Source organism: Cervus elaphus, chromosome 20, assembly GCF_910594005.1.
Source record: "Cervus elaphus chromosome 20, mCerEla1.1, whole genome shotgun sequence".
Taxonomy (NCBI): Eukaryota; Metazoa; Chordata; class Mammalia; order Artiodactyla; family Cervidae; genus Cervus; species Cervus elaphus.
The window spans coordinates 58,826,995-58,842,620 of NC_057834.1; the positions used below are offsets into that span (position 1 = coordinate 58,826,995).

The window sequence follows — 15,626 nt, forward strand, 5'->3', positions numbered from 1 at the left end:
GGGCCCCAGAATGCTGTGACATTTTCTCATGGATTATGCAAATCTCAGTGTCTGCGTTGAGTAATCAGGAAATAATTTCTAGATGAAAATCATCCTCAATCTAATTTTGAAAGTGATTAAAGAGCAGTAATTATTTTTCAGTGACAATAAAATGCATTTGCTTTTAAAATGTTATGATTGGTGGCATTTGAATCAAGACTATTTAGGTTGCAGATAAGAGAATTCTACTGATACTAGTTTAAACCAAAAAGGCCAGAATTCTTTGTAGAGACCCTTTATTAGTTTGAGGAAGCACCACTCAGAGTTTTTGGTTTGCTCAGAATTTTTAGTCATAAAGATGTAGAATCCATAAAAAATTTTTCCACATTTACTAGGGTGATCATGTGACTTTTTTTTCCGTTACTGTGGTAAATTATAAGATTAAAAAAACCATGTTAACCTGACCTGACATTACAGGTATACATTTATCTTTTGTATATATGTGTGTCCATATATAGTGTTATGTATATACATATTAGGTATGATATAATATATATAGTATTATATGTGAATATATAGTATCCATTTTATGTTGTATATATGTATACTATGTATATAATTATATTATTTTATCCATGTACATTATATATATATATAATGTGTGTGCATTTATATATTGTTTGTGAAATAATATTTCTCAAAACAAATGATTTTTCTTGATAGAGATAGACAATTTGATATGACAGCTTTTTATAAGGATTATCTTTAGGAAGAGGTTGTGTAATTTTGGAAATTCAAAGGGAAAAAGACATTTTAAACATTTAAATTTAGGTCAAGATTTTGTCTTCTATCTTGGAATTTATAAAATACATTTCTTAATAGGAAAATAGCCAATTTGCTTAAAGTTTTTGTACAAAATATTCAGTATTTTTAACTCATATAAAATATTTCTAATTCTTTTCTTTTTTACAGAAAATTTTCACTACTGGTGATGTCAACAAAGATGGGAAGCTGGATTTTGAAGAATTTATGAAGTACCTTAAAGACCATGAGAAAAAAATGAAATTGGCATTTAAGAGTTTGGACAAAAATAATGATGGTTTGTCTTTCTTTTCTGTTTATCAACAGCTATGAAGAAGCACTTCTTATGCTTCCAAAAGTCTAAAAGAATGTATATTTTAGTCTGTCTTTTTTTGATGATAATTATTACTTGTGCTAATATTTGTTTTTCTTAGTATATGATTTTTTTTTTTTTTTTTTAGTGTATGATTTTTATATAGAACGTTTTTGTGAGGAAAAGTTTTATGTAGCTTTGTGCAATGAATCATAAACTGTGAACAGGCCTTTTGTAAAATATTAATTATGGAACCTTATACTGATTTGGCTTAAAGTTATAAAATAATATTTTATATTATTTATATTTATATATAATAATAAAATATAAATATATTTATATTAATATAAAATAATATATAAAATAATAATTATGTTTTCTTGCTCTTTGAGCAAGAGAGATTTATTTTTATTCATACTAAGCACAAGTGTTTTATATTTTAAACTTTAAACAACTTTCAGATTATCTTATATTTGATAAGTCTTTTGAAAGAATTACCTATGATCAGAGAAGATACTCTCTGATTATGAAAGTTAGAAAAGAAACTAGCAGATAGATAGGTTTAAATATATACCTTCTGATTGCGATTATGGTTTTTCTATTTATTAATAGCTTGGAGTTAGAGTCCCAGTTATGTACAGCAAAAAGCAAGGGCCACAGTAGGAGAAAGGAAGCAGCTATCAAACCCTTATCACCAGAGGCAACCTTTGATAAGAAGAGGGAGTTTATTTTAAAAATGTATAGTGTAGCCTCAGACCCCTCCCCATGCATAAGTGGTCGAGGCCATCCCATTCACAGACTTATTATTCAAGAAACAAGTTAAACAAATAAACAGAAAATATGGTTCATACCAGGATAGGCAAACTTTTTTTTTTTTAATAAAAGGCCAGGTAGGAAATATTTAGTTTAGTGAGCCATGTGATCTCAGTTGCAGGTACTCATCTCTGCTGTCATCCTGCAGAAACAGCCTTAGATAATACGTAAATGAGTGGGCATGGCTGTGTACCAATAAAACTTCATTTGTAAAAGCAGGCAACTGGCCTTATTTGGCCAGAGGGTTATAGTTTGCTGAAAAGTGAAAGTGAAAGTCGCTCAGTTGTGTCTGACTCTTTTCGACCCCATGGACTGTAGCCCACCAGGCTCCTTTGTCCATGGGAGTCTCCAGGCAAGAATAGTGGAGTGCATAGCTGTTCCCTTCTCCAGAGGATCTTCCCAACCCAGGGATTGAACCCAGGTCTCCCACATTGCAGGTGGATTCTTTACCAGCTGAGCCATCAGGGAAGCCCAAAGTGAGTCACTCAGTCATGTCCGATTCTTTGCAACCCCCTGGACTATAGAGTCCATGGAATTCTCCAGGTCAGAATACTGGCATGGGTAGCTGTTCCCTTCTTCAGGGGTCTTTCAAACCCAGGGATTGAACCCAGGGCTCCCACATTGCAGGCAGATTCTTTGCCAGCTGAGCCAAAAGGGAAGCCCAAGAATACTGGAGTGGGTAGCCTATTTCTTCTCCAGCAGATCTTCCCCACCCAGGAATCAAACCAGGGTCTCCTGCATTGCAGGTGGATTCTTTACCAACTGAGGTATCAGTGAAGCCCTGGTTTATACTGAACCTTAACTTTAGTTAGATTCAAGGCAAGTTCTTTAAGCAAACAACTAAATCCTTTGAATGGTTTTGATGATTGTTCAAATCTGTGACTCTCAGCTAGGAAGAGCTAAGTTTGTGGTGGAAAGTAGTACTGTTAGAACATTTATTAGCACCCATGAACTTTACATTGTATGCCCCAAGTCTACCTTAGTCTAATCTTATAGCAAAATTCAATTCTTACAGTCAACTTAGTTTCTTCCCACAAACTTTCATCCCACCCTGAACTCGCTGCATAGAAGGGACTGTCTATATAGTGTTAGGTCAGGCAGTTGCTGGGAGATGGAGCTAACTAAGGATCATCTCCAGGTAAGCAGAGGCTGATCATTCAGTATGTATGGTGTGCACATATCAATAGTTAATTTCAGAAAGTTCTAAATGAGCCAGAAGAAATAAAGGTGAAGTCTTTCTATTTTGTTTTTAATTGAAGTATAGTTGACTTACAATGTGGTATTAAAGGTGAAACTTATGATACATTTGTAGTGGATCAAACAGTTTCCCCTCAACTTATCTTGTTTGTATATTTAAAAACTTTCTCATTATAGGTTCATATTTTTGGTTATTAGACTTTCATAAAGGAAACTGGGACTTCCCTGGTGGCTCAGTGATAAAGAATCTGCCTGCCAATACAGGAGACACGAGTTTGATCCCTGGGTTGGGAAAATTCCCTGGAGAAGGAAGTGGCAACCCACTCCAGTATTCTTGCCTGGGAAATCCCATGGACAGAGGAATCTGGCAGGCTATAGTCCATTGGCTTGCAAAAGAGTTAGACACAACTTAGCGATTAACCAACAACAAAGGAAAGCATGTATAATCTATCCTAATTATTCATGAATTCTGTATTTGAGAATTTGTCTACTTGATAAAATTTAACTCCAGAAGTAACCCCCAAATTGCACTCACAGTACTTTTGCAGTCATTCATGGATTTGCATAGAGAAGCCACAAGCTTCATTTGCTTGGTGAGCACATTTCTAGCTGAGACAGAATAAGGTGATGCTCTGCTTCCCCTTTTGTAGCTTTTGTACTGTAAATAAGTCCTTCTGCAGCCTACTTGGTGCTATGTCTTTTGCAATTTTGTGTGTTTGGTTGATGATTTCACTATTTACAATGGCTTCCAAGAGCAGTGCTGAAATGTTGGTGCGCATTCCTAAATGTGGGAAGACTGTGAAGTGTCTTTGGAGAAAAATATATGTGTCAAAACACTTAACTCAGACAAGAGTTATAGTGCTATTGAATATGAGCTCACTGTTAATGAGTCAACATTAACATATATATATCAGAGAAGGCACTGGCATCCCACTCCAGTACTCTTGCTTGGAAAATCCCATGGATGGGGGAGCCTGGTAGGCTGCAGTCCATGGGGTCGCTAAGAGTCAGACACGACTGAGCGACTTCACTTTCATTTTTCATTTTCATGCATTGGAGAAGGAAATGGCAACCCACTCCAGTGTTCTTGCCTGGAGAATCCCAGGGACGGGGGAGCCTGGTGGGCTGCCGTCTATGGGGTTGCACAGAGTTGGATATGACTGAAGTAACTTAGCAGCAGCAGCAAGGGTGCTTTAAATACAGGGTGTATTTAAACAGAAACACACAGCAAACAAGCTTTTGTATTGATCAGTTGATGAGAAAATTGGTGAGAACACCAGAGGCTTCCAGGAACCTAACCCCATATTTCCCTTAGGAACAATGGTTCTGTTTCCCTCGACTCTGTGTTCACAGTGACCTTATAGAAAGTAACCAGCGTGAATAATGAAAATCAACTGTATTTCTTTGAGAGGGCAATTACAAAGGTGATTATTCAGAGTGGTGTTTGAAGACTTTCATTGCTGAAAAGTCTGGCTATTTCTGAAAGCCTCTGACTGTTCTTACATTGTCCAGATTCTCATGCTGCTCCTTTCCTCTCCCTAGAAAGTTCTCTCCCAATCCTGTCATCCCTTCAATGTCCTTCTCTTAAATGTAGTCTTTTCCTCTCACCACTAACAGTAGTTTTTGTCTTCCTCTTTTCCTGGAGAACTTTGCTATTAATCCTGGTTTGGCATCAGACCCTCTCTTATTTTATTTTGTTTCATCCTTTTCTATTCAATAGTCTTGGGATCATCATGAGTCTGTGAACTGCTTCAGGGAAATGCAGTCTTAGAATTTATTGCTTGTATTTTCTCTTTCTTCATCTCTGTTTCTTCTCCTTCCCACAGCATGCTCTAATTGCTCTCATCATAATAATTTTCCTTCTCCCATCATCCTGCTATCCCTGCCTTCTTCATTTTTATTGCCAGATCTCTCAAAAGAATAGTCCACACTCTTTGGCTTCATTTAGTCATTTTTCTACTTTCTTTTAACTCAGTGCAGCACATCTTTATGCATAATAAATGCTTCATCATTTAGTCAATGCATACTTTATATTTAAGAGATCCTACCTTAACTGAATTTACTTCAAAATTTGAGTGTCTTGATTTGTACCTCAGCTCTGTTGCTTCTTAGTGTGGTTTCTTTGTAGGGCCATGTAAGCTCAGCCTCTTCTTTCGATGGAATATCATTATTTACCTACAAGGCTGTTATGATTTTTGGATGAAATAATATATGTGTACTTACTTAATATATTTGTTAAAATTTGAGTTGGTGTTGCAGTATGTATTTAAGCAAATCTGTAACTCATCTAAATTCATAATTTTACCTTAATCAGTTCAAGGCTTTTCCTTACAAAGTACGGGATTTGAAAGTTATATTTCTAAGGTCCTTGTCAGTTCTGAGTTTATAATTTTTATTTTTTAAAGGAAAAATTGAGGCTTCTGAAATTGTCCAGTCTCTCCAGATACTAGGTCTAACTATTTCTGAACAACAAGCAGAATTGATTCTTCGAAGGTAAGCTCTTCATCTATTGACAACTGTTTTTTTTTTTTTAAATTTTAATATCCTGTAATAGACATCTGCATTCATAAGCATGGCTTAAAGCAATTCTCTGCACCTTATCATTCCTCACAATATCTTCCCCCACTTTTCTCCCTTTTCATTTTGTGTGTGCTCATGCACCTAAACTGTAGGAATGGGAAAACTCTCTTAAGGCCTCCAGGACTGGGAATGACAGGAAGGTGCTAAATCTCTACAGAAGGAGCCTAAAAGTTTTAGTGCTATCTCTTTTCCTATTTGGTTTTTAATGTGACTGTAGAACTCATTGTTTCAAGATGAGGAGTCAAGCAGATTCATCACTTCTTTATCTTATGCATGACATGACTAGATAAGAGGGAAATCCCAAAGGTCTCCTCATTGACTGACAAAGAAGCACTGATTTAAAAAGAACAAAGAAGTCGAATAAAAAGAAATGGCAGAAAAACCAAACAGACATTGTTCCAAGAAAGATATACAGGTGGCCAACAGGAACATGAAAAAATGCTCAAACGTTGCTAATCATCAAAGAAATGCAAATCAGAACCACAGTGAGGCAGCACCTCACACCTTGAGAATGACCACCATCAAAAAGACCACAAATAAGGAATATTGATGAGGATGTGGAAAAAAGGGAACACTTCTTCTTCGTTGGTGGGAATGTAACTTGATGCAGCCACTGTGGAACATAGTATGCAGGTTCCTCAAAAAACTAAATATAGAACTACCATATGATCCAGTAATTTCACTCCTGGGTATATATCCAAAAAAGAAAAAAAAAATGAAAAAACTATTTCAAAAAGATGCATGCACCCCAGAATTCATAACAGCACTATTTACAATAGTCAAAAAGAAGCAACCTAAGTGTTCATCAACAGATGAATGGATAAAGAAGACATGGTAGATATACATAATGGGATATTACCCAGCCATAAAAAAGGATGAAAATTTTCCATTTGCAGCAACATGGATGGACTTAGAGGGATTATGTTTAGTGAAATAAGTCAGACAAAGATAAATACTGTATATTATCACTTATATGTGGAATCTAAGAAACTAGTGAACAGAAGGGAAGCAGAGTCAGTGAACAAACCAGTGGTTACTAATCAGGGGAGAAAGTGGGGAGGGCAAGACAGGGAGACAAGAGGTACTATGTGTAAAATAAATAAGCTACAAGGATATTTTGTGCAGCACAGGGAATAAAGCCAATATTTTTATAAACACTATAAGTGGAGTATAGTCTATAAAAATTTTGAATCACTATTGTACACCTGGAACTGATATATTATAAATCAGTTGTACCTCAATTTAAAAAAAAAGAAAAAAAGAAAATATCCCCCCCACATAAAAAGAAATACCTTTCTCTTTCAGAAAATAGAGATACAGTTTGAATAGTATTGCCCAGGGCAGTCAGATTTAGTGTGTTATTTCACAGGATAGAGTGATAATTTCTGAAGTCTAAGTGTCCTTGAAAGCTTTTTTGTTACAAATACAGTGACCAATTTAAAAAAAAAAAGGTAACTAAATAGAAAAGGATGGTTACATTTTATTAGTATTCTTGTCAGTGTTTTCAGTCTTCAACATTACCTAAAAAGTTTCTTCCAAATGGCCTTATTGTCTCATTTATCTCCTTTTGTATCTGCACTGGTAGCGGTTTCCTCCCTTTTGTCTTCAGAATTTCTTCTGCAAGCAACTGCTTAATAGGAAGGTGCAAATCTCAGAGCTATGCATTGGCATCACTTTTGTTAACATTCGATCAGAAAGGTTTTCCTGAGGAAATGTAAAGCTAAAACATGAAAAGGAGATAAATAGCGTTTTTAAAATTTTTATTTTTGGCCTCACTGTGTGGTGTGCGGTTTCCCAACCAGGGATCCAACCCATGCCCCTTGCAGTGGAAATATGGAGTCCTAACCATGGGACCACCAGGGAAGGCCCTTCAATAGCATTTTTAAAGTGGAATATGGGGTATGTAATGTTCTGCCCCAAAAGCCACATTTTTTCAGGAAACTGAGAGTATTTCTCTGATTTTTTGGCCAGAAATCCTATTTCTGTATTCCTTTTGATAGCTTTAGGACCAATGCAAATTCCAGCCCAAGCTCCAGAATAAATCACAGGTAATAGAGAGGGTGGATTTTTAAATGATGCTATATAATTGTATATATAAATATTTTATAACAACTTTATTGATAAGTAGTTCACATGCAAAAAATTCACTCTTTTAAAGTGTACAGGTCACTGGTTTTTACTATTTTCAGAGAGTTGTGCAACCATCACCATTATCTAACTTTAGAACATTTTCATCAGCCCCCGGAGTAACTCTGTATCCACTAGCAGTCATTCCTTACTCCTCACCCTGCAAGCTTCCAGCAGCCACTGATCTACTTTGTCTGTTCTGGACATTCATAAAAAAATGGAATCATTCAGCATGTGACATTTGTGTCTGGCTTTTTTCACTTATCATGTTTTCAAGCTTTATCCATGGTGTGGCATGCATCCCTACTTCATTCCTTTTATAGACCAAGTTATATTCCATTTTATGTATATATCGCACTTTATTCATCCTTTCATCAACAGATGGACATTTGGGTTACTTCCACTTCCAATATTTTTTGCTTCCAATATTCAGCCATCATGAATATTGCTGCTATGAATATTTGTGTACACATTTTTATGTGAACTTCTTTATAATTCTCTTGGATATATACCTAGTGAAGAATCGCTGGGTCATATGGTAACTCTATGTTCAACTGGTTAAAGAACTGACAGACTGTTTTCCATAGTAACCGCACCATTTTACAATCCCAGCAGCAGTGTATGGAGGGCCTGAATTTCTCCACATCTTCCCTGACATTATTTTCTTTCTGTCTTTTGATTTTAACCATGGGTGTGTGGTTATGAAGTGGTATCTCATCATGGTTTTTTTTGTTTCCCCAGTGGCTAATGTATATTATTTTGCACTCTTAAGCTATTACTATTAACATTTATACTTTTTCAGTAAAAAATTTTAAAATATGTTTGGATTAGAGAAGAAGCTTCGTTTTCCATTTTACGAAACTCCTTTGTTACTCGCACAAAACACTTTACTTCCGAAGCTTCTGGTCACCAAATATGTGGGTTTTCCTCCCACAAGAGGCAATTCTCAGTGATGCCAGCTGGATGTCATACAGTGTAATTCAGTTCTAACATTGTCGACCTGGAGGTAGTGTCAGATCCCACACGTTCAGGGCTCAGTTTCACAAGACCGCTCTCCACTTCAGATGCCAGTCACAAGGAGTAGGAGGTGCCTAGGTTACCCACAGATTCTGTCTGACTTGGCTACAGATCAGAGGTTCCCATGACCTTCTCCCCACTGGATTCAGTTACTTGCCAGACAGGTTCACAGAACTTGGGGAAATGTGTATATGTGTTTATCAGTTTATGAACGGATATTATAAAGGATACAGGTGAACAGCCAATAAAAACATACACACAAGAGGAGGTCTGGGAGGGTCCTGAGCACAGGAGTTGGGATGTGTCACCCTGCTGGTGTGTGGATGTGTTTATTAACCAGAAGCTCCCTGAATCCTATACTGTTTGGATTGTTATGGAGGCTTCTTCATGTAGGCATGAACAGTTATTAACTCCATTTTCAGTCCCTTTCTCCTCTATGGAGAATTGGGGGGTGGGTTGGGAGGGAAGGGGCTGAAAATTCCAAGCTTCTGATCATGGCTTAGTTTTTCTGATGACCATTCCTCATCCAGGTGCCCAGCCAGAGTTGCCTTATTAGAACAAGAGATGCCATACAGCTTTTATCACTTACAAAGTAGAAGGGCTGTAGGAACTCTGAGCCAGGAGCAGGGAACAGAGACCAAATTATACATTTTCTATTATCTCACAATTGTGTTTTCGGTAGTAGAAATCACAGATTTCCCCTTGAAGGCTCAGCCATCAGTGTGACTCATATACCTCCAAATGTCAGTTTCTTTTCTGCCATTTCACTGTCTCTTACTGTTTCCAAGACTGAATTCATGGGAAAGAAATGTGAAAGGTGCTGTTTGAAGCAGCTGTGGCTGAATCATCAGAGTATTAGACAGGAACCATAGCCTATTGAAATATAGCCTCCTGGTTCTCCTTTTTCAGTAGAAAGATATGGTGGGGAGTAACTGAAATAGGTGTCTCTCCCAAATATGTATGCTTCATGTATCTTTATCTTCTGCTCTCAAGTGAAAAAGCCACTTTCCTTTTAGGCTCTCATCTCCATCTATCTTTCCTCTCATATCTTTACCTCTAGTTCCTTCTCTACATCTATCGAGGACATTGGCACTTGTCAAATGGTCATTTTTCTCTTTGTCCAAAGTCCTAGGAAACCTCAGTATTCATGCTGGCAGCTCCCCTTACTTTCTAGCATTAATGTTCCTCACTTTCCTCAACACCTGAGCCTTCTATTTCATTTTGCTTCAGTAGCCCACTCTCTCTCCAACTGTATCATAACTTGAAGCTGCTCCTCCTCCAAAGTCTTAAATACCTGTATCCTACCTTATGACCCCTTCTTCCTTTAGAGTCTACACTGTCTTGCTCCTCTGGTACTTGCATTTTGACTTACAGACCTCTGGCCCCTTCATTTCCACCAGTTCATCAATCTTCTCTTGATTCTTTCACCATTCCTACTTGCTTTCTCTCAATCCTGAGAACTACCCTCTCAGTTGTTCTCTTTGCCCCAGCATTTGGACTATGAAGTATTTTCAGAGAAAAATGAAACTGTACAGATCCAGCAATAACCAAGACATTCTTGGAGAACCATGAGGAGCTGGGGACCTGCTCCATCAGATTATTGAAAGTTATTATAAGCTATAATTAAGATATAGTGTGTGGTGTTGCTACACAGATAGACAAGTTGACAAATGGAACTCACCCTCCCGGTGACAGACCCATCCATGTTTGGGATTTGTCACATGAGAGAAGTAACTTTGCAAATCCCTTTGAAAAGAAGAGACTATGCAATAAATGGTACTGGTGCTTCTGGTTATCCATGCAGACAGAAATGCAGTTGGATACCTGCCTTATGCCATGCATAGAAATCACAGACATAGAAGGCAAATTATGGTTACCAAAGGGGAAAGGGTAGGGGGAGGGATAAATTAGGAGTATGGGATTAACAGATACAAACTACTAAACATAGAATAGATAAGCAACAAGGATTTACTGTATAGCACAGGGAACTATATTTAGTATCTTGTAATAACCTGTAACAGAAAATAATCTGAAATATATAAAACTGAGTCAATTTGCTATATACCTGAAACTAACACAATATTGTAAATCAACTATATTTCAATTTAAAAAGTGAAACTAAATGTGAAAGTTACACTGTAGTACCTCTAAGGGAAAAAGAAGCAGATGTCTATATCTCAGTATAGGGAAGATTTTATTTTAAAAAATACAGAAGTCAATAACCATAAATTAAAAGATTGATAAATTCAGCTATATTAAAATTAAGAGCATCTGGGAGATCAGACCAGTCAATGCTAAAGGAAATCAACCCTGAATAATCATTGGAAGGACTGATGCTGAAGCTGAAGATGCAATATTTTGGCCACCTGTTGCAAAGAACTGACTTATTTGAAAAGCCCATGATGCTGGGAAAGAGTGAAGTCAAGGGAAAAGGGGGCGGCAGAGGATGAGATGGTTAGATAGCATCACTGACTCAATGGACATTAATTTGAGCAAACTCTGGGAGATAGTGGAGGACAGAGGAGCCTGGTGTGCTGCAGTCCATGGGGTCACAAAGAATTGGAATAATTTAGTGACTGAACAACAGCAATAATTCATGGATACTATAAATAAAGTGAAAAGACAAAGTACTTGCTAATTTATAACTTGAAGGATTAAATCAATTTTATAAAGAACTATACACATTTAAGAAAAGGACACAGCCCATTAGACAAATGGGCAAAAGATATGAACAAGCATTTCACAAGAAGAAAAAAATGAATAGCAGGTAAATAGGATAAGTTGGTCAACTGCATTAGTAATTTGAAGAGAAATGCAGTTTAAACCCACCACGGGACTATCTTAAGAAGTTTGTTGACACTGAGTGTTCTGTGGCTGTAAGCTAGAGTTTGAAATTCATTTATTCACTCAGTTAATAATTTGCTCTGTGCCAGGCACTGTTTTAGACACTTCGGCCATATCAGTCAATAAAATAAAGAAAAACCCTTGCCTTGTAGAAGGACATTTACATGTGGAAGGTTGAGGGGTAGGATCAGACAATAAGCAATTGCATTAAAATAGAAAATAGTACTAAAAATAGAGTAATAAATATAGCAACCCTGAAGAATAATGTTATAAACATCAGTAGTAACTAGGACTCTTAGGCAAATATGAAATGTTAATACCTGTGTGCTAGAACAAATGAAAATTTAAGTGTAATTTCATGTATGCAGATCAAAGTTAAAAGTGGAACCAGAAAACATCAAAAATATCTGAAAATAGCATTTTATTTGTCTGTCATCTTTATGCATCACTTTCACACAAGTTATAGAATAAATAAAAAATCTGGAGGAGATGCTTAAGCTTTTTTTTAGACATAGTCATTAATTAAACAAATAATTGAGCACTTTATTTTTGCTGACCACTTTATGTACTGGGTCTCACAGTAGTGAACAAAACAGTCAAAATCCTGGGCAGTTTAGGGTCACTTTTAGGGAAGAAATAGGTACAAATGACATTATTGCTAAGAAACTTCTAAAACAAGCAAAAAGTTAGTGAAAAATATTCAAGGCTACAATATATTAACTGGAAATATTGAAGATAGGTACTAGGATTTCTGCTTATTTTTAATTGATTGATGATTGCTTTATAATAGATTTTTTTTAATATATATAATCACTGCTGGTTTTCCTAACATAGAGAAAACTGGAGAAGAAAATTGATAGCGTATTTTGAGTATATTCCAAAGTTACACCCAAATGTTAAAATAAAACGTTAAGAACTATCTTCCTGAGCCAGTGTAAGAAAAATAAATCATTAGTTTATTCATTACTACCCACCCCCAATTTAAAAAAATTTTTTTTTAATTTATTTTAATTGGAGGCTAATTACTTTACAATATTGTGGTGGTTTTTGCCATACATTCACATGAATCAGTCATGGACTATCCCCCAATTTTATCTTTGTTAGTTCATTGACTTGGAGTTTGATGCAGCACCAAAAATAGCTTTTAGTGAGATCTATAAACTTGGAGTCCATTTTTATTTAAAATGGTTAAAACTAACAGATCATCAAATGCTTGTTGCCATTTGCCATTTCCAAAAACCTTAGAAGAATATTAAGTTGGAAGAACAATTGTAATTCTGCAACATGGCCAATAATGTTATTTTTATTAAAAATTGTATTTTATTCTTTAATCAGCTTCTTTTTATTTTCAGCATTGATGCCGATGGGACAATGACAGTTGACTGGAATGAATGGCGAGACTACTTCTTATTTAACCCCGTTACAGACATTGAGGAAATCATCCGTTTCTGGAAACATTCTACTGTGAGTCCACTTTATGTATTAGTTTACACTTATTTGGAGCTGTAAGCCATTGGTATAGTTATCATTCAGGAGTACTCTGCAGCACTTGTGGATCAGGGCGCCTAAGTCTCTGTAGCTAGCTCATTGACGTGTAAGAATTCTACATACTCTTGTTAGTTGCGGGGACTTCCCTGGTAGCTCAGACGGTAAATCATCTGCCTACAATGTGGGAGACCTGGGTTCGATCCCTGGGTCGGGAAGATCCCCTGGAGAAGGAAATGGCAACCCACTCCAGTATTCTTGCCTGGAAAATCCCATGGACAGAGGAGCCTGGTAGGCTATAGTCCATGGGTCCAGAGAGTCAGACACAACTGAATATCTTAAAAAAAAACAAACAAACCCAAGACTTCATAAAGATTGCAGATGTAGTTCCTATGTTTACTATTCACAAAACTTGGAAGAGCTACTGCCTTCCAGAAATCTTGTGAAGATAAGCTGCTCAGCTTTTATAGGCATTTAAGGATTCTGACTGGAGACAGAAGCAAGGTCTGATGCTGTAAAGAGCAATATTGCATAGGAACCTGGAATGTTAGGTCCATGAGTCAAGGCAAATTGGAAGTGGTCAAACAGGAGACGGCAAGAGTGAATGTTGACATTCTAGGAATCAGTGAACTAAAATGGACTGGAATGGGTGAATTTAACTCAGATGACCATTATATCTACTACAGTGGGCAGGAACCCCTTAGAAGAAATAGAGTAGCCATCATAGTCAACAAAAGAGTCCGAAATGCAGTACTTGGATGCAATCTCAAAAACGCCAGAATGATCTCTGTTTGTTTCTAAGGCAAACCATTCAATATCAAGGTAATCCAAGCTTATGCCCCAACCAGTAATGCTGAAAAAGCTGAAGTTGAACGGTTCTATGAAGACCTACAAGACCTTTTAGAACTAACACCCAAAAAAGGTGTCCTTTTCATTATAGGGGACTGGAATGCAAAAGTAGGAAGTCAAGAAACACCTGGAGTGACAGGCAAATTTGGCCTTGGAGTACAGAATGAAGCAGGGCAAAGGCTAATAGAATTTTGCCAAGAGAATGCATTGGTCATAGCAAACACCCTCTGCCAACAACACAAGAGAAGACTCTACACATGGACATCACCATATGGTCGACACCGAAGTCAGATTGATTATATTCTTTGCAGCCAAAGATGGAGAAGCTTGATAGAGTCAGCAAAAACAAGACTGGGAGCTGACTGTGGCTCAGATCATGAACTCCTTATTGCCAAATTCAGACCTAAATTGAAGAAAGTAGGCAAAACCACTAGACCATTCAGGTATGACCTAAATCAAATCCCTTATGACTATACAGTGGAAGTGAGAAATAGATTTAAGGGACTAGATCTGATAGACAGAGTGCCTGATGAACTATAGATAGAGTTTCGTGACATTGTACAGGAGACAGGGATCAAGATCATCCCCATGGAAAAGAAATGCAAAAAGGCAAAATGGTTGTCTGATGAAGCCTTACAAATAGCTGTGAGAAGAAGAGAAGCAAAAAGCAAAGGAGAAAAGGAAAGATATTCCCATTTGAATGCAGAGTTCCAAAGAATAGCCAGGAGAGATAAGAAGGCCTTCCTCAGTGATCAATGCAAAGAAATAGAGGAAAACAACAGAATGGGAAAGACTAGAGATCTCTTCAAGAAAATTAGAGATACCAAGGGAACATTTCATGCAAAGATGAGTTCGATAAAGGACAGAAATGGTACGGACCTAACAGAAGCAGAAGATATTAAGAAGAGGTGGCAAGAATACACAGAAGAACTGTACAAAAAAATCTTCATGACCCAGATAATCACAGTGGTGTGATCACTCACCTAGAGCCAGCCATCCTGGAATATGAAGTCAAGTGGGCCTTAGAAAGCATCACTACAAACAAAGCTAGTGGAGGTGATGGAATTCCAGTTGAGCTATTTCAAATCCTGAAAGATGATGCTGTGAAAGTGCTGCACTCAATATGCCAGCAAATTTGGAAAACTCAGCAGTGGCCACAGGACTGGAAAAGGTCAGTTTTCATTTCAATCCCAAAGAAAGGCAATGCCAAAGAATGCTCAAACTACCGCATAATTGCCCTCATCTCACATGCTAGTAAAGTAATGCTCAAAATTCTCCAAGCCAGGCTTCAGCAATACGTGAACCTTGAACTTCCAGATGTTTAAGCTGGTTTTAGAAAAGACAGAGAAACCAGAGATCAAATTGCCAACATCCGCTGGATCACAGAAAAAGGAAGATAATTCCAGAAAAACATCTATTTCTGCTTTATTGACTATGCCTTTGACTGTGGGGATCACAATAAGCTGTGGAAAATTCTGAAAGAAATGGGAATACCAGACCACCTGACCTGCCTCTTGAGAAACCTATATGCAGGTCAGGAAGCAACAGTTAGAACTGGACATGGAACAACAAACTGGTTCCAAACAGGTAAAGGAGTACATCAAGGCTGTGCATTGTCACT

General features: G+C 37.1%; 1 protein-coding gene across 1 annotated transcript in view; it reads left to right on the top strand.

The window, feature by feature from the left end:
- The window catches only part of LOC122677126 (calcium-binding mitochondrial carrier protein SCaMC-1), a 62,040-nt gene that overhangs the window by 15,646 nt on the left and 30,768 nt on the right, over nt 1–15,626 (top strand). The window contains exons 2-4 of the mRNA XM_043876970.1: nt 952–1,078; nt 5,509–5,596; nt 13,024–13,135. Coding sequence (XP_043732905.1) covers nt 952–1,078; nt 5,509–5,596; nt 13,024–13,135 — 327 coding nt within the window. The remainder of the gene's footprint in view (nt 1–951; nt 1,079–5,508; nt 5,597–13,023; nt 13,136–15,626) is intronic.